This window comes from Chiloscyllium punctatum, chromosome 38 (assembly GCF_047496795.1).
Source record: "Chiloscyllium punctatum isolate Juve2018m chromosome 38, sChiPun1.3, whole genome shotgun sequence".
In the NCBI taxonomy this organism is placed as follows: Eukaryota; Metazoa; Chordata; class Chondrichthyes; order Orectolobiformes; family Hemiscylliidae; genus Chiloscyllium; species Chiloscyllium punctatum.
In genome coordinates, this window is record NC_092776.1 from 7,034,098 (window position 1) to 7,055,998 (window position 21,901).

Genomic DNA, 21,901 nt, shown 5'->3' on the forward strand with positions numbered 1-21,901 from the left:
ACAATTGCTACTTAGATTGTTCTGCTAGAATGTGTACTTCGTCAGTGTGAAATGGCTATAATGTGATTGATGAATTGTGGACATTGTTTGTATAACCTAAACTTTCTGCTCAATGGTATGACAGGTTTTCCATAGCGCGATCTTCTAAAGTGCGACCTCTATAGCAGTTTCCCATTCTGTGATTTTATGTAGCGTGAGGTTGCAGAGGAACACACTGGTGTTATAGCAGAATGACCTGAACCTAAATACTAACGTTTTGCAATTCATACATTAGAACATCCAGATCCCTCTGCATCCCAAAGCTCTATTCTCTCACGATTTTAATAATATACTTTTAAAATTTTTATTTTGTTTTCTATAATGGGCAATTTCACGGTTTCCCATATTATACTCGATCTATCAGATTATTGCTCATCCACTTGGCCTGTCTACCCTTTTCCTCATGCTCTTGAAAAATTACTTTCCTACTAGCATCATCGGTATATTTAGCACCTAGGCCCTCTTTCCCTTAATTCAAATCATTTATATCACTTGTAAATACTGATCCCTCTGGCACATACCAACCATTCTTTACATCTTGCCAACCAGATAAATATCAACTTATGCCTACTGTCTGTTTCCTGTTAGCTAGGTAATCTTCTATGCCGATGCCAATATATTCAAGTTACATTATATCTTATTTTCCATTACTCATTCTCCAGACTGACTGACTTTGGAACCAGTGTTCACCTACTCTTTCCTTTTTAAACACTGATGGAAACTTTGTACCTGTTTTCATATTTAAAACTAGCTTTCTTAATTTATTACCTCCATTTAGTCCTTTCATCAGTGTTTGCTGTTATATGTATTCTGTCCAACATTTTATCTGCCATCCATCACCGTGCAATTTATATGCTTTTTAGTTAACCACAGATGGTGCAACTTCTGCTTGGAATATTTCTTGCTCATTAGAGTGCATCTATTCTGTGAATTATGAAATGTCACCTTAAAAATATGATTGCATTTCTGTTAACCTATTCCTTAACCTATGGGTTAGTTGAGTTAATCAGTTATGATTGCTGAGACTTGGGGGTCCCTTCATTCTGAGGTCATTAATTAATCATATCCTAAGCCTTTCTTTCTAGCAGTTTCCTGCAGCCACCTCCTCTCTCACTGTTTAAACCCATGTCCCCCTGTTTTTCTCTCTCTCCATCCCCTCATCACATCAGCCTCTCTCTCTCTCTCTCGCGTGCTCGTGTTCTCCTCTTTCTTCTTTCCACTCGCCTCAGCCCCACGTAGTCACACAGCCCTCACATAACCGCACAATTCCTCTAAATCTTCTGCAGGCAACTTCTCTTCTCCCTCTCTCTACCCTGCCGTCCGCCATTTTATCTTCCAATATACAGGTGCCCCCATTTCTTCCCTCCACAGATACCCTCTATTTCCATTCCTCCTTTCAGGCATTCTCTCTGTTTCACCCTCACCCATCTCCTCTACAGCCTCCCACTTTCCTGCCTCCCCACCTTGTAAGACCAGCAAAGTGGAAGTCTTTCTGAAATATAGTTGATTTTTTTATGTTGGGTTGTAATGTCATTAATGTATTGAATAATTCTGTATATCAAAAGCTTGCTGAGGTATTGATGTGAAAGTTGAAATGCACTCCTTAATAGGGTATAAATACCAACTGCTGTGAAACTAATGTAAATAGATAAAATGATAAGTGTTCCTTTGTAGAAATTGGAAAAGTTTGTACGGAAGCCTTTGTGGAATATTTATAAACCTGAACAGTAATAGTGCAGCTTTAATAGTGTTAGAATTCCAATTATAAGAAATGTGAGCTCGCTGAAGTAGCCAAAATTCTTGAGCTATTGTATAAATACAGTGGAAAGAAAATTTTAGTTTTTCAGCAGAGATCACATTGTGCCATCTGTTGGAATTTAATAACCTGGAGCTCTGGAAGACTTGGAAAATGTCATATTGCACAATTTTGCTGATCAATCTGTAGACATTTATGACACAATATTGATTTCATCACTCATTATTTTGTTTCTGATTAAGTGGTGCTCTGAATCAAGTATTACCTGGCAAATGATTTATTACAGGGTGTCTTTACATAAATACATAACCAAAAATAGAGAGATGACCAAAATGGTAAATGTGTAAATTCAGTTGAGTCACTTCTTTATAGATGCCTAATGGATTGAGGTCTGAAACTTTGTAGCTGAAAATGCATGTTAGAATCTGGAATTCAGTTAGTATGAGAACTTCCTTCCCACTATTATTCATTTAAAATATAGAATCATAGAATCCCTACAGTGTGGAAGCAGGCCATTTAGCCCATCGAGGCCACACCAACCCTCCGAAGAGCTGCTGAGAAAACTAACAGTGTAGTTTCTATTGAATGTTCCTCAGCTATAAGAATGAAACAAGAATACCCCCTTGTCGCTTAATGTTACCATGCGCTCACTGGAACAGATTTTTTCTTTGTTGGTCTTTAGATGTTCTGAGCATTAATACCTAGTAAGGTTATTAACATGAATTAGCTTTACATAGACTTTTTCTTTCCAGTAGTGACTCTATCCAGGTTTCATTGTGTGCTTTTAGGCTAGTAATTTGAAAAGAAATATGCTCTTTGTTCAAAAATACGTTTCCAAAACCCACTATTGTAAACAGATGATTAGAATGGATAATAGAAAGCAAGAACACAAAGTCGTTTTTTGATAAGATACGGTAAGAACTATATTATGAGAATGGTAAGTGCCTGGAATGCACTGCCAGAGAAGGTGGTGGAGGCAGATCCAATAGCAATGTTTAAGAGGCATCTTGACAGACATCTGCTTCTCTATCTCCCTCTTGATTGTCAGGAAATATGTAGTATAATTGCAGCAAAGTGATCATCCCTTTTTTTATTTCTAAGCTGTACCATCAGATGGCTTCATTTGAAGACATCCTTCTAAGACATCCTCCCACATTAATGCAGTGATGGTTTCCTTTATCGATAAAGCAGTGGTCTACCTCTCTTGTGCCCAAACCTCTATACCCCGGAATGTTGGGCTGCCAGTCCCGCGCGTGCTCTCAGGCATGCGCTCACACTCTCACTCTCTCGCTCTCGCTCGCACTCGCTCTCACTCGCTTGCTGTCTCTCGCGCTCTCTCTCTAGTGCTTGCTCTCTCTTTCTAGCGCTCGCTCGCTCGCTCGCTCACTCTCTCCCCCGCGCTCGCTCTCTCGCGCTCGCTCTCTCGCTCGAGCTCCCTCGCGCGCTCCCTCTCTGTCCCTCGCTCTCGCACTTGCTTGCACTCGCTCTCTCGGTTTCTCGCGCGCACTCACATCCCCCTCCCTCCCCCTCCCGGCCTGAACTTGTGCTGAATGCCAAGCCAGCAAGTACTTCTTCACTGTCCAATTAAGGAAATTCAGTGTTGCTCTTCAGGAAGCATTTGAAGCAAACTCTTCAAACACAAGCTATTTTCTTGGCTGTGTGTGAGTTGCATTAGAATGATTCTTACTGTGAGATCTAAGGAGATTTCTCACCATGTGTTTACCAAAAGAAACGTATTAACTCCAGTTTCCCCACCCGTCCTTCATGTACCTCATGTTCCTATCTTACCATGTATTGCTCCTGGAATAATTTGCCACACCCAAGATATCCACTGAGAGACTGGCATCCCTTATGCCCGCATCATCTTTAAACCCAGATAAGCACTGTTAGTCTGGAATTGCTCTGTGCAGTTCCTGACATTTGCCCAGGACATTACAGACAGGGGAAATGAATGCCCCATTTTGCAGGCTGACACAGGCAAGCCTTGCTGGACCAGGTGATGTAGATTAGCTGTGCCGGAAGAGCACAGCAGTTCAAGCAGCATCCAAGGCGCTTCGAAATCGACGTTTCGGGCAAAAGCACTTCATCAGGTTCCTGATGAAGGGCTTTTGCCCGAAACATCGATTTTGAAGCTCCTTGGATGCTGCCTGAACTGCTGTGCTCTTCCAGCACCACTAATCCAGAATCTGGTTTCCAGCATCTGCAGTCATTGTTTTTACCAGGTGATGTAGATGCAGAACGTCCTCAGGACTGAAAGTGGGGGCCACAAAACCAGACCATACCAACTTGCCCCAAAGTTGCCACCTGAAGCAATGAACAGCAGTGCAGGAAGAACATCAATGGTTTCTCCTCTTTACCAGCCTAAGTGCTAGCACCTTCTCTTAGATACCTCACACACTCACTATCTCTATTGTCGCCACCTTCATCCAGGGTTCACAGTCAACCATGCTCACTATCGCCTGCAATATCTTCCCTCACTTGTCATCCATACCAACCCCTGACGCCACTAATTCTGCATGCCTTCTGCTGCCCACTCACTCAGGACACCTTACCTGCACCAAAACGGACAGCTGTGCCATCCACTTTGATTTACATAATTACTTGCCAGTCCTTCATTCTAGGAGGAAAATAACTTAAGATAAGGCAGAATGTGACAAGAAAGGTGTGGGTTGTCTGACCTTTGATTCCTCACCCCTTATGAAGAGAGGGCTGGTATCAGATGCTTCCTTTGACTTACTGTGTCTGGACACTTTGACTAGAGGCTTTCTCCATTGACTTGACTGAGGACTGCTGAAACTATGAAAGCTTCCTAGTTTTGTTCTGTGCTAAACTGCAAGACAAGACAAGGCAAGGCATGGCAGGGATGCTGCGAGCATCCAAATAGGCTCAATGTGAATAAATGCTTTGACAGCAATCAAGCAGGCTGGAGATACGTCCTGGTTCAGGCAATGAGCTTGGTGCAACATTACAGCGACATTTTGCTTTTGAGCCTGAGTGCAGCATTAAAGAGCAGAAGCATACTGTTAGTGGATCATAGTTGTACCATGAGGTTGGCAAATGTTGGAAGCCAATGTCCATAGATGTGGCATGTGCCTATGAGTATGTCCATGCAGTATTGGTACCCAGTGTCCAACATGGAGACTGTTCACAGCCAGTAGGAAGCTGAAGTCACCAGGTACTCATTCTAACTTGTATGTTGATAATTCTTGGCATCCAGCTTGTTCACCGCTTTTGGTAAGAGAGGAACCTGAATATTAATGAGGCTAGTTGCAGCCTTCAGGTGTATAACAAGCTCTAATCTCCTTAATTTGTTACTTACTGCTGCCTAGCAAGAAATTTATCTTGCCACTCAGCAAAAGTGTAAAATATGCGGCAAGATGCTCCCTTCATCACGATAGGCCTTAGCAGAATTCTTAGCCAAATTGGCACAAGTCTGACCATAACCCTTGTCCCTCAAACCCCAACAAAATTCCACCCATTATTTGAGAGGGTGTGGAGGAACAGTCTGAACTTTCCTGAATTGATATTTTTCAAACATCTATAACCCGCAATGAGTGCATTGCGGGTAATCAACTGTTAGCAGTAGAAAAGGAAATACACTTTAAGCGCTCTCTTTTTTAAAATCTCACAGAAAACACCTTATGCAGTGGTGATCATGTTTCTTGGCACAGTCCCTTGGACAACAGTGAATCCAGAATCCAACATATGTTGCTGACAGAGGACCCACAGCTGCAACCAGTGCATACACCCTTTGGAACAGTTGCATTTCTCCAGGTACTGTCTCAACCAAATAATTTGTTCCAATATTGCCCTTGATGAGCGCTCTGCAATTGAAAACTATGAAGTCTGTAAGAAGAACGTGACGGTTTTTTATGTACCCTTTCTCCTGACTCTCCCTTAGAATTGGTGTTCATGCTCCCTTTAAAAAGTTTTATGAAACAAATTGTGCCAGAAACAAGTGTGACTTTTCAAAGTTTGAGAAATCTCAAACAATTCAGTTTCTGAAAACACTGGAGTATCTGGCATCTTCTCACCATTTACTTTCAGAAAATAAGCTGATTGTTGAATAATAGAATTCTTTGTCATCAGAACAGAAGGTAATGGTTTCAAAAGTAAAATATTGAGCTGAATTTTAGATGACGTTCATTAAGATAATCAGCTAATGTGCTCAACTATAGAATTGGGGATGATCATTATTTTTCTTTATTATTTGCATGGATATTTGTTTTAATCTGCAAGAAATTCTGTTAATTTTCATGCTTAATATATGCTACATATTCAAGAGGATTTATGGCAATAATTTAGATTAATCTATTGTTTTTCCTATGGATTATTCTCTAAGGTGATTTGTGAGGTGGGATAATGGGCATAAATGCATGAAATAATGAAATGGGAGATCAATGGAAGGTGGGAGATGACCAAAAAGTTGAAGCAGGTTCTTCATTCTGGAAATGGGTATTAAGAGTAGAGCTGAAGGTTTTGTTACATATAATGGGGTAAATGGAAAGGGGGCGAGAAATAGTTGAAGTTGGAGGACCGAAGGATAGAGTGCCTACGATGCTGGTGGGTTTTATGTCAGTTGGAACAGAAGTGATAAATTAATTTAGGATATCAGCAACTGAGTTTTGGACAAGTTGACATCAACAGTTAAGAGACTGATATAATTTGTCTATAAGTGATGCAGTTATGTTTTTGAGGGGTTGAAACACTTTAGACAGAAAATGTTTGGTTTGAGATAAGTGACGAACTGGATTTTGGTTCAAGGCTATGGGTGTGAATGACTTGAGAAATTCCTTTACTGAATTTTGAGTTGTGTTCACTTTTCACAAGAGGAGGACTTGACCTTTACCTGTATCGTCTCAGAACTGGAATTCGCTGTGTCAAGAATATCAAGCATAAAACGTGGAAAAAAGCTGCCTATAGAACATAGAACATTACAGCACAGTACAGGCCCTTCAGCCCTTGATGTTGCCTAATTTTATTTTTTTGAGTTTTAGCAATAATTTAATCTAGTTAACTTAATCAAGCAGGTGCATGGTTATATCTGTAGTGCTGAGAGTGCCTTTATGTACTCTGCGGCTTTTCAAACAACTCTCCACCACTAGGGTGATCGAGTGAACAAAATATACTTTTGAGAGTTTTTGAAAAGGTCAAACATGGATAGTCTTACGGAGGACTGAAGATTCCTGTTGCAGTGCTTGCTGACAATTAGTTGCTTGAGCAAATGATAACATAGCCCTCTGAAGTGTGAAGCATTTTAGGGAACTTCACTAAGTTATTCTAACTTATTCCAAGATTACTTGAAAAGGTTGTTATTGACATGAAATTTAGTTAACAGTTGCTTTGTGGCCGGGATTTAATATGAAAATATTTTAACCGTGGGACAAATTGTGATTTGACTCATTAGACGTGGATTTATTTTGTTGGTTGTGAGATTAATTCAGGTTTTGTAGAAACAGTAATGCATAGCACCACAAAGTGGTGAGATGTGGGTTTTACAACTATGATGTTGCATTACCACAGGGAAGCAGAATTTGAGAAACTCATTTGGAAGGAAGTAGGAGCAGAATTCTTTTCTTGTGCATGTAGTTGTTTATCTTTCTGCATTTGTTTTGGAATAGAATGGCAGAGGTTTATCTCCAGTTTCTCTTATTTGTATGCTTTCAGCATTTGTTCTTTCAAATGCAGTCTGGTACTGAGTAAGGTTGAGATGAAGATAAAAATAGTACAACCTTTACTTTTGAAGTTCCTTTGAATGTCCTTTTCAAAATAAAAGCGTAGCAAGGTGTGATTGTAATGTTAGGTAAAGACAATGACTGCAGATGCTGAAAACCAGAGTCTAGGTTAGACTGGTGATGGAAAAGCACAGCAGTTCAGGCAGTATCCGAGGAGCAGTAAAATCGACGTTTCGGGCAACAGAGTGCCTGAAGGGTGGAGAGATAAATGAGAGGAGGGTGGGGAGAAAGTAGCATAGAGTACAATAGGTGAGTGGAGGAGGGGATGAAGGTGATAGGTCAGGGACGAGGGTGGAGTGGATAGGTGGAAAAGAAGATAGGCAAGTAGGACAAGTTATGGGGACAGTGCTGAGCTGGAAGTTTGGAACTGGGGTGAGGTGGGGGAAGGGGAAATGAGGAAACCGTTGAAGTCCACATTGATGCCCTGGGGTTGAAGTATTCCGAGAGTGTAGCGTAATAGAGTTATGGGGCCATCTGGTGTGTTCTGTGGTGGGGCTGGTCCTCCTTGGAGCAGATATGGCGGAGGTGGAGGAATTGGGAATACGGGATAGCATTTTTGCAGGAGGTAGGGTGGGAACAGGTGTAATCCAGGTAGCTGTGGGAGTCGGTGGGTTTGTAAAAAAAATGTCGGTGTCCAGTCAGTTATCATTAATGGAGATGGGAGGAAGGTGTCAGAGATGGTCCAGATAAATTTAAGGTCAGGGTGGAATGTGTTGGTGAAGTTGATGAATTGCTCAACCTCCTCGCGGGAGCATGAGGTGTCGCCAATGCAGTCATCAGTGTAGCGGAGGAAGAGGTGGGGAGTGGTACCGGTGTAATTACGGAAGATAGACTGTTCTACGTAGCCAACAAAGAGACAAGCATAGCTGGGGCCCATGCAGGTTCCCATGGCTACCCCTTTGGTCTGGAGGAAGTGGGAGGATTCGAAGGAGAAATTGTTAAGGGTGAGGACCAGTTTGGCCAAATGAATGAGAATGTCGGTGGAAGGGTACTGTTGGGGATGTCGGGAGAGGAAGAAACTGAGGGCTTGGAGGCCCTGGTCATGGCGGATGGAGGTGTAAAGGGATTGTTGCAGAAACTGGCTCAGCAATCTTATTGGTAAAAACATCTGAATGCATCTGCTGTTTTAAGAATCATCAAAGCTGTTATCCAAATTCCTACATGCAGTGTTCTAAATTCCTAGTTCTCAACTGCATGCAAATTAATCTATCCACTCTGTGTTCCATGAAGAGATGGGCTTCCAAATGCACAATACTTGGTGTTCTCTATATGTCTTCTCCAAAAATTTGAAGACAAATGTTCAGTTTATGAATGACTGAATTGTACAGAATTAATACTGTGTAAGTAATAATCTTGTCACTGTAAATCTGTATGCTGTAGAAACTTATAGTTTTAAAGCATGCAGGTTCTCATGAGTTCCTATTGATATTGTAACAACTTGCATCAAGTTAAAATCTTTCTGAAGGCAGGAAATGTGGGGGAAGGAAAGGTGTGTACAGTATTTGACTTGAAAGATTATTTCTGATTCTAGAATATCTTAACAATGAAACATTATGCTTTTAACAATTGCATTATGTAATGAAGTTTTAAAAGATATTCTCAACTGTTTACATTTCTTTTTGGCATGTCATTCTGGTAGTAAATCAGTCCGCAAAATACAACCTTAATTCTACTCTTAATTTGTGGCTTTAAAACTGTGACCACAATATTGTTTATCAAGACCATTTTTAAAATTGAGATAATTTTGCTTTCAGATAATTTTCTATTCAAAGTCTAGCCCTTTTGATTATCTTTGGGAGCACACCTGATGACATTTCTAGGTTTGACCTTGTTGCTAAAAGTTTTTACATTGCTTTCATGGGATGTTGGCATTTGTTGCTCTTGAACAGGAAGTATGGCTTAGCCATTTCAGAGGGCAGTTTGTGGATTTGGAAGTAGCACCAGATTTCCTCCTCAATAATATTAGTGAACCAGTTAGGACATTTTCTGTTATCATTATCTGAGTCATCATTACTGTCTTCAATTCCAGATATTGAATTCAAATTCCACTTGTAGCCCTAGTGGGATTTTAAACTGGAGTCTTTAGAGCATTTGCCTTGTGCCTCTGGTTTATTCGTCCATTGATATTACCATTATACATTATCTCCAGTTAAGTTTGCTGCAGCCTTCCATTTTGAAATTCTTGGATTTTAAATAATGTTTGCAGTCCTAATGTTTAAATAACTGATATATAGGTTTAGTTTAGGGATTCCAAAATTCAATTGGTTTGAAAAAGTCTTTCTAGTAACGTTTCTGCTGACATCCATGCAGTCTAGAATATTGATTACCATTTTGATTGTTCTAAATTGAGATATAGTTTATTTTTGCCATATTTACATACAATGAAACACTTCTACAATTTCTCTAAATCCTTCTTTAAAAATTTGTAATCCTGATCAGATTGTTGGAGTTTGTACAGAAGAACTTCAAGCAGCGCAGCAATGGAATGGCCAAGGGATCTTGGAGCTTCTCCGGACTGTTCCAATGTAAGCAATTTGTAAACCTTCCTTGCTCAATATGCAATGATATACAGGGTCAGCAAAAAGTGACATGGCTTATCGTTTGATAGATTTAGAGAGTTGGCTAGATTTTTGGATGCTTTAAGAAATCCTGAAATATGGTGGGAATTTAAGGATCTCAATGGCAAATCTAGCTTAAGGGGTCATATGGTCTTCTGCTTTTTTGTGTTCATGAAACGTTTAGAAAAGACATTTACATATTCTACCTATTTATGCGAAAGTAAATTAGGTTCAGGATTTTTATTTAGATGAATTCTGTAAATAAGCTTGTCATGTGCATGTTCTTTGTTTTTTTACCTTCCAGCTTTAGTTCAAGACTGTTTACTAGGATGGGTGAAAAGAATGTGTTACACATATTACTACTTGTTCCACAGTTTCCATCGTTTAAAACAACTAGGAGAAAGTGAGAACTGCAGATGCTGGAGAATCAGAGTCGAAAAGAGTGGCCCTGGAAAAGCACAGCAGATATGGCAGAATCCGAGGAGCAGGAGAGTCAAAGTTTCAGGCATAAGCCCTTCATCAGAAATGATTAAAGGCTTATGCCTACTCCTACTCCTCAGATGCTGCCCGACCTGTCGTGCTTTTCCAGCACCCCCTTTTTTGACCTTGGTTTAAAGCAGTATCTTTTCTCATTTTTGGTGCACATTTTCAAAAAAGGTGGTCGTGGTACTACTAATATTTCTTAGTCACCTTCTCCAACTTTATCTGATTATGCATGTGAGAAAATGTTTGATTTTTTAAAAATGTTTAAGATGTGATATGAATCAAGATCATTGTTGTGGTAAAATTCTGTCTTTATAGAGAACTTCTTTTTCAAAGGATTGAGAAACATATTTTTTGTTGGACCATCTAACAGTCTGGTGATTTTCTATATCTTAAATTTTAAATCACTCATTCTATACCTAATATAATGAGAGCAAACTGTTTGGAATACCATTGTCATAAAAATCAATGTTTTTATCAGTGATGTATTGGATAACATTACAAGACACGGAGCATCGTTTGCTATTTCTAAAGTATTGATGATGCTGTCCAATTAGTATACTCGTCTGAGAATCTAGTGCATTCTTGGCCATCTTGATCAATGAGCAAACCAGTGTAATTGTGATGGTAAGTGCAACAATATTGATTTGCACAGCTGAAGAAGTGATCTTAGAGCTATTGATCTGATGACACAAGATGTCTGTTGCAGTTGTTGATTTGAATCTGATATTCTGGTGAATGTGACACTCCTAAGTTCTTCTGGCATTCATCCGCTTTTCTCTTTTTTTTTTGCAACAATTGATTGCATTCCGTTAAATACCATAATGCCATTTTTTCATGCTATATGAAAGGATTATCTTCTGTGTCGAAGAGCACAACTAAAGTAACCTTGACATATAAATTAGGTTTGTGCAACAGATGGCCTATGGGCCAAAATACTGTCTGTTAAGGGGTCCTATCTATCCAGTGACCCATAATTCAAATACAGGTAAGTACCTTAGCTAAAGTTTTGCAAGATGCTCCGCCACTCAGAGACTGCTACTGTCCCATGTTTGCTGCTGATTGATTGGCTCAGGGGGTTAGGATCAGTAAGTCTATTAGCAGCAAACATGCATGAGAAACTCTCTTTGGTTAGAGGTACACTGGGTTGTGCAACCGATCATAACTACTTTCACTCTGAGGCCTAGACAAAAGGAGTGGCAGTGAGTCTGCTGGTCTTGTAATATCAAGTCAGAGAGCAAGAACTTCTTTACATTTAAAGAAGGGAAAAGAAAAGCTAATGTGAACATAGGCCCCTTAGAGAATAAAGCAAGGGAAATAATTGGGAACCTGGAAATGGCAGTGAAGTTGAACAAATACTCTAGCAATCTTCACAGTGGAAGACACTAATAGTATTACAAAGTTACTAAATGTTCAAAGGCACAAGAAGGAGAGGCAATGAATACAATAACTATCACGAGAGAAACTAATGGGGCTAAAGACAGTTATGTATGCTGGACCTTAAAAGATGCATCCTAAGAGATTAAAGAAAGTATTTTACAGAGATAGTGGGTGTACTGGTAACAGTCTTTAAGGAATCCTTGGATTCTGGAAAAGTCCTAAAATTGCCAATGGAGTGCCTTCATTTCGAAAGGGAAAGAGACAAAAATAAGTAACTGTCGGCCAGTTAACTTAATGTCTGTTATTGGGAAAATATTAGAGTCTATTCTAAAGGATGTAATAGCAGAGCATTTAGAAATACATAATATGATCAAGCAGAGTCACCATGGCTGTACGAAGGGGCAATAATGTCTGACAAATTTACTAGAATTGTTTGATGAGGTAGCAAGTAGATGACGCAAAAATAGGTGGCAAGGCAAGTGGTAGGTTGACACAAAGAGCATGCGCAGGTGTATAAACAGGTTCAACAAATTGGGAAAAAGCCTTGGTAAATGGAATATAATGTGGGGAAATGGTAGGTTATGCACTTTCACAGGAAGAATGTAGGAGCTGAATATTAATTAAATGAAGAAATACCCCAGAAAACTACATGAGAGGCATTTGGGAATTCTTGGAGCAGGAAAATTGACGTTTCGGGTAACAGCCCTTCATCAAGAATGAAAGCCCTTGCTTTTGCCCGAAACGTCAATTTTCTTGCTCTTCTGATGTTGCCTGACCTGCTGTGCTTTTCTAGCACCACTCTAATCTAGACTCTGATTTCCAGCATCTGTAGTCTTCACTTTTGCCTATTTGGGAATTCTTGTCCATGAATCACAAAAAGCTATCATACAAGTTCAGCAAGTATGGAATGTTGGCCCTTCTTTTAAAGGGAATGAGATATAACGGTAGGGAGTTTTGCTGTAATTAATCAATGCACTGTGAACAGTTTTGGGCCCCTTATCTAAAGAGAGATATTTTAATGTTTAAAATAGTTGGTTCACTAGGGACTGCCTTATGAGAAGACGTTAAATAGATTGAGCCTGAACTCATTGGAATTTGGAAGGACAAGAGACGACCTATTGAAACGTACATGATTTTTGGGGAATGTGACATGGGGGAAAAATTGAACTGTTCGTCATAGTGCATTTCTTTTTCCTGTGAATCAGCAGTCATCTCCGAGGATGGGACTTCTAGTTATCACTTTACCTCAATCTGGCAATAGTGACAAATATAAGTGATGCAAGCCATGTTTATCTTTTTTGGTCTAGCTATAATTAAGCAGAATTTGCAGTGGTAAAATCCTTGGTTAGGTCGGTAAAGATATATTTGAAAACACACCATGTGTAGTTCCCTTTCAATGCAGAGCCTGTCACCGAAAATGACAAGGCTAAAGATGTCAAAAATGTCGCTGCTTTCATTTTGAGGGTATATGGAATGTATCATATTGACAGGGAAATATTTTGAATCAGTTTTTATTTTAGAATGAACTGTAATGCAAAATTGACCAGATAGTAAATTAAATATTACATTTCAGCTTTTCAAGTGTGAAAATTAATATTCAATTTTTGATCACCTGTACTTGAAGAATTTTAACCCAATATGTCAGTGTGTTAATAAAAATGAGGTCTTGGCAGTATGCACTACAGCAAGGTTTGGAATCCTGAAAATGCAGTAACTATTGAACAAAGGATCGCTCCCACAATTTTGACAGCCAAATGATGTGCCATGGAGATGTCTGGGGACATAAAAACAAAGAAAATTACAGCACAGGAACAGGCCCACAGCCCTCCAAGCCTACGCTGGTCCAGACCCTCTATCTAAACCTGTCGCCTATTTTCTAAGGATCTGTATCCCTCTGCTTTCTGTCCACTCCCTGTCTAGATACATCTTAAATGACGCTATCCTGCCTGCTTCTACCACCTCCGCTGGCAACGCATTCCAGGCACCCACCACTTTCTGCGTAAAGAACTTTCCAAGCATAACTCTCTCAAACTTTGCCCCCCTCACCTTGAACTCGTGACCCCTAGTAATTGAGTCCTCCACTCTATGGAAAAGCTCTTGCTATCCACCCTGTCTATACCTCTCATGATTTTGTAGACCTCAATATGGTCCTCCCCAACCTCCCTCTTTCTAATGAAAATAATCCTAATCTACTCAATCTCTTAAGGTTTTCAGGAAGGTCTATGGACTGACAAAGGAGTCAAGGCAATTTTGCATGTTGACCAGGAAGCAATTCCACAATTCTGCAAAGTCCACCTCGTGCCATTTGTCTTATGTGCAAAAGTAGAGGCAGAAATTAGGAGGCTGCAAAGCAAATGAACCATTAAATCTGTACAGTTTGCGGGATGGACAGCACCAGTCATATCAATAGTAAAGCATGATGGATCAGTTCGCCTTTGTGGGGACTTTAAATAAATAATAACCACTTTTCGCAGGTGGATAAATACTCAATCCCTCACATAGAGGAACCCTTTGCAAAGCTGACAGGGGGGCTATCCTTCACAAAACTGGGCATGAGCCATTAGTAACTGCAAGGGCAGTTAGATGAGAATTCCCAGAGTATGCCACACTTAATAACCATTTTTCAGTAGATGATGGAGAATATTTTACAAGTTTCACCCCAAGTCACCATTTATCTGAATGACATGCTAATAACAGGGAAGAGCAATAAAGAGTACTTAGAGAACTCAGAAATAGTCCTTTACTGTTTCTTGAAAGTGGGTGTACACTTTAAAAAGGGAAAATGTGTGTTCCAGGCACCACAAATGACCTACTTGGAATACAGAGTCGACAAAAACAGGTTACAGCCATTGGAAGACAAAGTGCAAGCAGCCAGAGGTGCCCTGGCTCTGTACTGGAGTTAAAGTCTTTCCATTGGTTGGTGAATTATATCTCTAGCAGGAATTTGTGGTCTTTTATTATTACGAATTAATATCCATAAAGATATTGGTGGCGCTTCCATACATCAAAGATGACCACCAAACCTTCCTTCTCTATCTAGGCATCAGGCAAAGTCCAAGAAGCAAATGCTTTTGAATGTTCCCTCCTTTGGACCATCTGTGAGCCAACACTACCCTGTTACTGGACGGGGAGGCATCGCATGTCAGCACCAGATCTCACTTGGGGTCATAGTGTGCCAACACCTTAGATGATCACAGCTGCTTCTTCACTCTAAAGGCTATGTCTTGGCTGTGAGACCATTTCCAAGGTTGATGCTTTTTCAATAGCAAATACAAGGGTGCCAAGATGGAGGCCACATTACTAAAGATTTTGTGAAAATGCTGTTCAATCATGCTTCTGATTAAATTATTATTTTAATCTAGCTCATAACCAAATCAGTGTGTACATATGATGGTGCCATTTTGTAAAATGGCTACTCAAATTTGAGACAGGCCTAAATTTAAGTTCATTGCAGCGTGCATTTGACAAAGTGCAGTGTAAGGATAAACTTTGTCAAGCAATTTTATGAATTTTACACAATTGTACACTATTATTCAATTAAATCAATTGTAATTAATTTGTTAAATGTTTGCTTTTCAAGATTGCAATAAATATGAGTCAGATTCTAGATATTAAGTATGGATATCTAAAATATACATTGCTTTACAGTGCAGGTGGCTCTTGGCTAATCACAGACATGCGAAGAGGAGAGACTATATTTGAAACTGACCCCCATCTGCAAGTAACTAATTACCTGTATCAATTATATTTTTCCTTTTCCTCAGATTTCACACATTCCCAAAAATACTTTAGTTTGATCTGTAAGGTGTTAACTTCAGAATTAGTATACAATAAGTCTTCCACTTAAAGTGCAATTTCTTTTTAACTTGTAAATAAGTCTTACTTATGACAATAATTATTCAAACAGAAAGAGTAACATTTCTTTCTTTAAATGGTAAATATGGATTATTGGTTTTGTTTTTGTTTTCACTTTTTGTTATCCTGTGGCAGCAAGCGCTCCACTATCCACTCGTTCTGACCAAGTGCCTCCCTATACTGGCACAGTTTTGCTGAAAATGTTGAGAAAATCACAAGAACCAGGCAGTGTTCATCATCTTGTGATGCAATATGTTGGATCACAATGTCAATCTTTATTTTTATAATTTTAAGAAGTATTTAAATCAAATGATTCCCTGAGTTATTGCAAAGATATAATATTAAATGTTTTAGCGGTTCTTTCTTTAGACATTATATTCTGAAATACAATGCAAATGAGCATAATTTGGATAAAATGCTCACCACTTAGGAATTAGCACTTTTGAAGTACAATACACTAATATACAACAGATGTAATGTACAGACAATGATTTTTCAGGATCATTGCTTAATAATGAATCATCTTAATATAAAACACATTAAGTGTTTTACAATTTCTGTAACAATAAAACAAATCATCTGACTGAAATTTAATCGTTGTGATTCGTATAATCAGCATATTTTACTGCTTTTATTTTCCCCTCCATAGGAAAGAGTAGACAAAGGCATAGAGACTGATGGTTCAAACCTGAGTGGTGTGAGTGCAAAATGTGCTTGGGTGGATCTAAGCCGCCCACCAGAAGACGAAGAAGATAGCAGGAGTATTTATCTTGAAATGCAACCAAGACGTTTGTCTGACAAAGGTAAACCTTGAATTTGCATGTGATTCTCTAATCAGAAGAAAGAGTAGAGCTCAAGTACACTTCTTGCAGCTGTCAGAAATTTCCTGCCATCTTACACCCTGCCACCATCTCCTTTTGAGCACTTCACACCACCATATCCTGGACACAACAAATGCATGTTGTGATCTCCATACCAATAGCTTCCCAATGCCTGTGCAAGTAGCCACAGTAGGACAAATCCCAAAGTCATTCGTTGACAGCTTGACATCTCTTAAAAGATGACCAACACTAAGTCAGTATATGACAGAATTGTGTGGTTGCCGAATGGCCTCAAATCAAAATATCACAACCTCAAAATGCCACTTGGACATATAGCCTGGATGGTTCGGCACAGAACTTTCATAATTGTCCAACTTTTATGTGTGTGTATAGACCTCTGCAGCACAACTTTGAAAGGCAATACCAACTGAAACATCTGATTTCATGTTTCATTGAAGGCAAGGAAGTGTAAGCTTAAACGGTCTATCAACTGAGATAAAGTAATCAAAATTAACAATCAAGAATGCTGCAATAATATTTGCATCTTTAGCATTTTGGAAGTTTAGAGCAATAGTTAATGGAGAGGAGCTGTGTGGTTAAGCAGCTTAGTTCACTGCATTGGAGACTTGTACAGTGATTCCAGCAGTGGTTTGATTATAGATTCAGGATATACATCAACAAGTTGAACCTGTTCAATGTTTTTATACTCTTTCCCCTTGCCGAGGCAGAATAGAAGCGTAGTGTTTCTAATTTCAGCCTGATTACTTCTCTCTCAAAACCATTAATCAATTCCTTGAAATTCTTATTCAAAGAACTGAGATGTATCATACCCCAATCAGACTGTCTACACACAATAATATTGTGTGCAGGATTGGATAAAACAATGATTAGAAACTAATAATCTCTTCCTACTGAGGATTTCTGATGACTGCTTGAAGCAGGATCTTTTTCTAATTTCAGATACAGAGCAGATCAGAGAGGTCTTGCGTAGGGGTCTTGAGATGAACACCAAGCCAATCTTGCCACCAATCAGTTCCCAGAAACCACAACAACAGAATGGAATGAACCATGATCGAGCATCGTAAGATTCTTTTTTTACAGTTTATACTTTAAATAATGAATTTTGCATGAGTTTTTGAGTTTAGGTGGGGAGGGAATGTACTGCATTGTTAAAATTGTTGAAACCTCCCATTTGACATTCCTCAATCCTAATTCTGCTTAGTTTTTTTTTTCCAAAGGCTTTATCCTTAAACAAATGGTTTTGAAATTGATTTTTATAGTGTAATACACACTGTTTACAAAATTTAGGAAAAGCCTAGTTATATCTTAGGTGATAAGATGGCTCAGGCTAGTTTCATGATAGATTAGAAGGAACAAATTGTCTTCTAAACAAAAGAAAACGTAAAGGAAAGCAAATATAAATTCCCTTTTAAAACTATTCGATTTCCTTTTGTCATGTTATGTACTATCTGGGTGTGTACTTCATAATAACCTCATTTCTCGTAAGAGGGTAGTGCACTCATTTCAGTTAACACATAGCCTTTTTATAATACAGCATTATGTGCTGTCAGAGACAGCTGGGAATCAGATGTTAGAATGATTTTAAGTTGAAGCAGTTTTCCACAGGCTTCCATTTCCAGCTGTGATAATATCAGATGAAGGATTCAACACAAAAAAATCTGCATTAAGGCTACTTCCCCCCAGCAGCATTTAAATGATAAAATAGAGCAAAGTATAACTGAAAAGCCCCAGTTAATATTGTGGTAAAAGAATTGTGCCCCCCACACAGAGTAACTTTTATGAAGAAATTATTTTCAGAAGTAACTTGCAACTTCACTTTTTCAATGAAGCAAAATAGATATTTTACAATGGAACGATTAATGTATTGTTAGCTCAACTGCTTGATATGTTATCAAGTGCATGATTTTAAGGCACTTTAAAATTTTGGGTGTTGTCTATCTCAAAGGGCTGTGGAAGATGAATCATTGAGTATGTTCAAGACCGAGATCAATAGGTTTCTAGATACTAATGACATTAAAGGATATGTGAATAGTGCAGGAATATTGAGGTAGATGATCAGCAACAATCTAGAATGGTAAAGCAGGCTCAAGGGAATGAACTGCTTATTCCTCCTCCTGTGTTTCTCAAATATGAGACATATTTTCTGTTCCCTTTGCAGCATGGTGTGAATTTATTAAGATACGTTTGCTAAATTGAAACAAAATATGTTAGAGAAACACAAGCCAGAATATCTGAAAGATTAGCTAATGTTAAGCTGTGATTTCATCTGAACTTGTGCTATTTCCAGTTCTGGTGAGGCCTGTTGTACTCTTCTAGCTTCTAAATTTCTCATTTTTGCAAGCAACTTGGACAAAATGCTTCTCTGGAGGAAAGGGAGTAAAAATTGCCAATTATTCCTGGGGGAGAAAGTGAGGACTGCAGATGCTGGAGATCAGAGCTGAAAATGTGTTGCTGGAAAACCGCAGCAGGTCAGACAGCATCCAAGGAACAGGAGAATCGACATTTCGGGCATAAGCCCTTCTTCAGGAATGGGCACCAGCCACTATTTATTACATTATCAGCTCCAAGTTGTTTGGTCTGAACCTGAATTTATACTCTTCAAAGGAGTCTGTTCAAAATGCTTCAGTTTTCTTTAGTGTTATTTCAGTGTTGGTACTTAAAGCACGAGTGATTCAATCTATGGTCATGTGGTGTTAAGCATATTATTGGATTAATTTCTACCTAAGCCTCGTTCCACTGTTAGTTAATAGATTAAACTATGCGGACAAAGAGTTTTATTGTTGCAAAGGGTGTTATTTATTTAGTTCTATGCCTATTAGTGTCTGGGCCATGCTTCCAATCTAGCCTTAATTTACATTTTGTACATTGACCTCCACACAGATGTTCCAAAGCATTTCAAAGCCCAGAGCATTTTGAACAGTTGTATTGCTTGGCAACAGGGCAGCTACTCTTTCCTCAGCAAAGTTCTACAAATAATCTGAAAGTTTTGGGATAGGATTTGGGCAAGAGAGTTTTAGATGAAATGGTATGCAAGGGGTGGAAAATGAAAGGCTAGCCAGAAGAAGATTGGGGATAGTTGACTCTGGCATTGACAAAGGCATGGATAAGGGTTTCACAGCAGTTGAGGTGCTTGCAGAATCTGGTATGGTGCATATTGAAGTTAATGGATTTTCTGATGGAAAGGCTGTATATTTGGAATTTCTGCTCCCAGGAGAATAGGATGCCCATGATGCAAATAGCCTCATTCAACCTGGATGTTAGCTGTGGAGGAGGATAGATTTCATGGCCTTTATGGGGTAAACTAGGCATATTCCTAACTATTATTTTAATTGTTTAGTTGAAGGGGCTTGTGGCCCATCCAAGATTAAATGTTGGACAGTCTGACAGCACAAAGCCAATTAAGTAATAGAAGGAGATTGTGGACTGATGGAGTTGGGCTTTTGTCAGCATACATATAGAAGGTAGCCCTAAGGACATCCTCTAACTCTAATTATATTGTAGTAGACCTCCTTGACCTGTAGACTAATGAAATAAAACACCTTCATATTTATGCAGCACTTTTTGTCATTCCATGACATCCTTTTACACTTTACACCAAACACATTTGAAGTGGAGTCACTACTGTAATGTAGGAGACAATGGTTGATTAATAAAGTGTAGCGTATAAAGTTCCAGAACAGTAGGGCTAGAATTGGCCAGTTAATCAGTTTTGATGATGTTGATTGAGGGATAAACTTGTGCTTGGACCCTGTGAGAACTCATCTGCTCTTCCTTGCATATAATTTCAGATCTTTTCTATGCCATTGAAAGAGCAGATGAGGTTTAATTTTAAAGTGCCATCTAACGAACACTGGACTTGTACCTCTGAAGTTCTACTTCAGTTAAGAATGCTACAACGCAGTCAAGGCTGACTCTTTAAGTGGCACAGTTTCATTTAATGCCTTTCTTCTGTTGGACTTGAAGTGTAGATGGGAGCCATAGGAGGGTAAAGAGAAAATATACACTGGGATTGAGTAAGGATTTCATTGGATCAAGGGCATCAAAGCTGAAGGTGAGAGAATAGAATATGTGTCAGTAACAATTTGTCATGATTAAAGAAGAACCAAATGCCAGACAATTGGATCTTTAAAAATGCAGTTGCATTGAGTGGAAATTGTGTTTTCCAGGCAACATAATAGCAAGTGAGATTAGAAAGGAATAGTTGGATGTTTAATCCATGCTCAGAGACAAGAGTGTGTGATTGCATGTGAGGCTGCAGTGGGGATTCAGACGTTGCAATGGCAGAACCTCTGCTCTTGCAATTGTCCAGTAGGTTTGAAGTTCTTGCAGCTTGTGTGTACAAGCAAAACTAATCAGCAAATTGACCACTGTGATGCAAAGGTCCATTCAAGTTGGGATAATTAAATTGGAGTGTATTAGTAATAGGGGAATCATAGTTAAGGGAATAAATGTGATTTTCTTAGTCCATGAGAGTGCCTGTGTTGCTTGCCTGATGTCAGGTTTGATAGCAGCTTCTTGGAAGCTGGAGGTGAAATTGGAATGGGAGCAGAAGGATCCAATTGTTATTGGCCACATGGGTACCAGCATTGTAGGTAGGACTGAGAAACCGTTTTTTCTAAGGGCGTATGAACAATTCAAAATTTAAGACAAGTAATTTCTGCATTACTACCTGAGCCACAAGCAAGTAGATGTGGATGAATAAAATCAGAGAATCAAATGTGTGACTGAGAGGTTGATGTGGGATAGAAGAACTTTTATTCGTGGGGTACTAGCTAAGTACAGGAAAATGAGAGAGCTGTATGCGCCTATAGAGAGGGAACAACGAGCTTTTGAAGCTTTCAGTTTTAGTAGTAGCAATTTCATTTTAATTTATTCAGTATTTTACCATTTATACAATGAATTCATGACTTTATTCTGTAATCCATGATGGTGCTGGAAGTGGTGACATGATTTGCTTTTCGCTGAACTGAGGTACCATTGGCATTATTAAATAAATCTAAATCATTTGGTGGCATTCACATGAGCTATGCTGAGATCAGTGCCCTGGTGAATTGTGTAATTTAGGTTGCAGAGAGAGTTTTAAACTAGATAATTGGTGAAGAAGGATTCACGGTACGGGGACATTCACAAAGTTAAAGGGAAAGGACAAGGCAACAGTGTTGGGTACTTATAACCAGCATGTGACAGCATGTGCATGTGTGTGCACTACAGCATGAGGTCAGAGCAGGTAAAAAGAATTAAAGGCTCTTTTTT

General features: G+C 39.1%; 1 protein-coding gene across 2 annotated transcripts in view; it reads left to right on the top strand.

The window, feature by feature from the left end:
* sufu (suppressor of fused homolog (Drosophila)) overlaps nt 1-21,901 on the top strand; it is a 103,200-nt gene that overhangs the window by 34,137 nt on the left and 47,162 nt on the right. For both annotated transcript variants that reach the window (XM_072557088.1, XM_072557089.1), the window contains exons 4-8: nt 5,427-5,569; nt 9,970-10,055; nt 15,600-15,672; nt 16,456-16,609; nt 17,588-17,708. In XM_072557088.1, the coding sequence (XP_072413189.1) occupies nt 5,427-5,569; nt 9,970-10,055; nt 15,600-15,672; nt 16,456-16,609; nt 17,588-17,708 (577 nt within the window). The remainder of the gene's footprint in view (nt 1-5,426; nt 5,570-9,969; nt 10,056-15,599; nt 15,673-16,455; nt 16,610-17,587; nt 17,709-21,901) is intronic.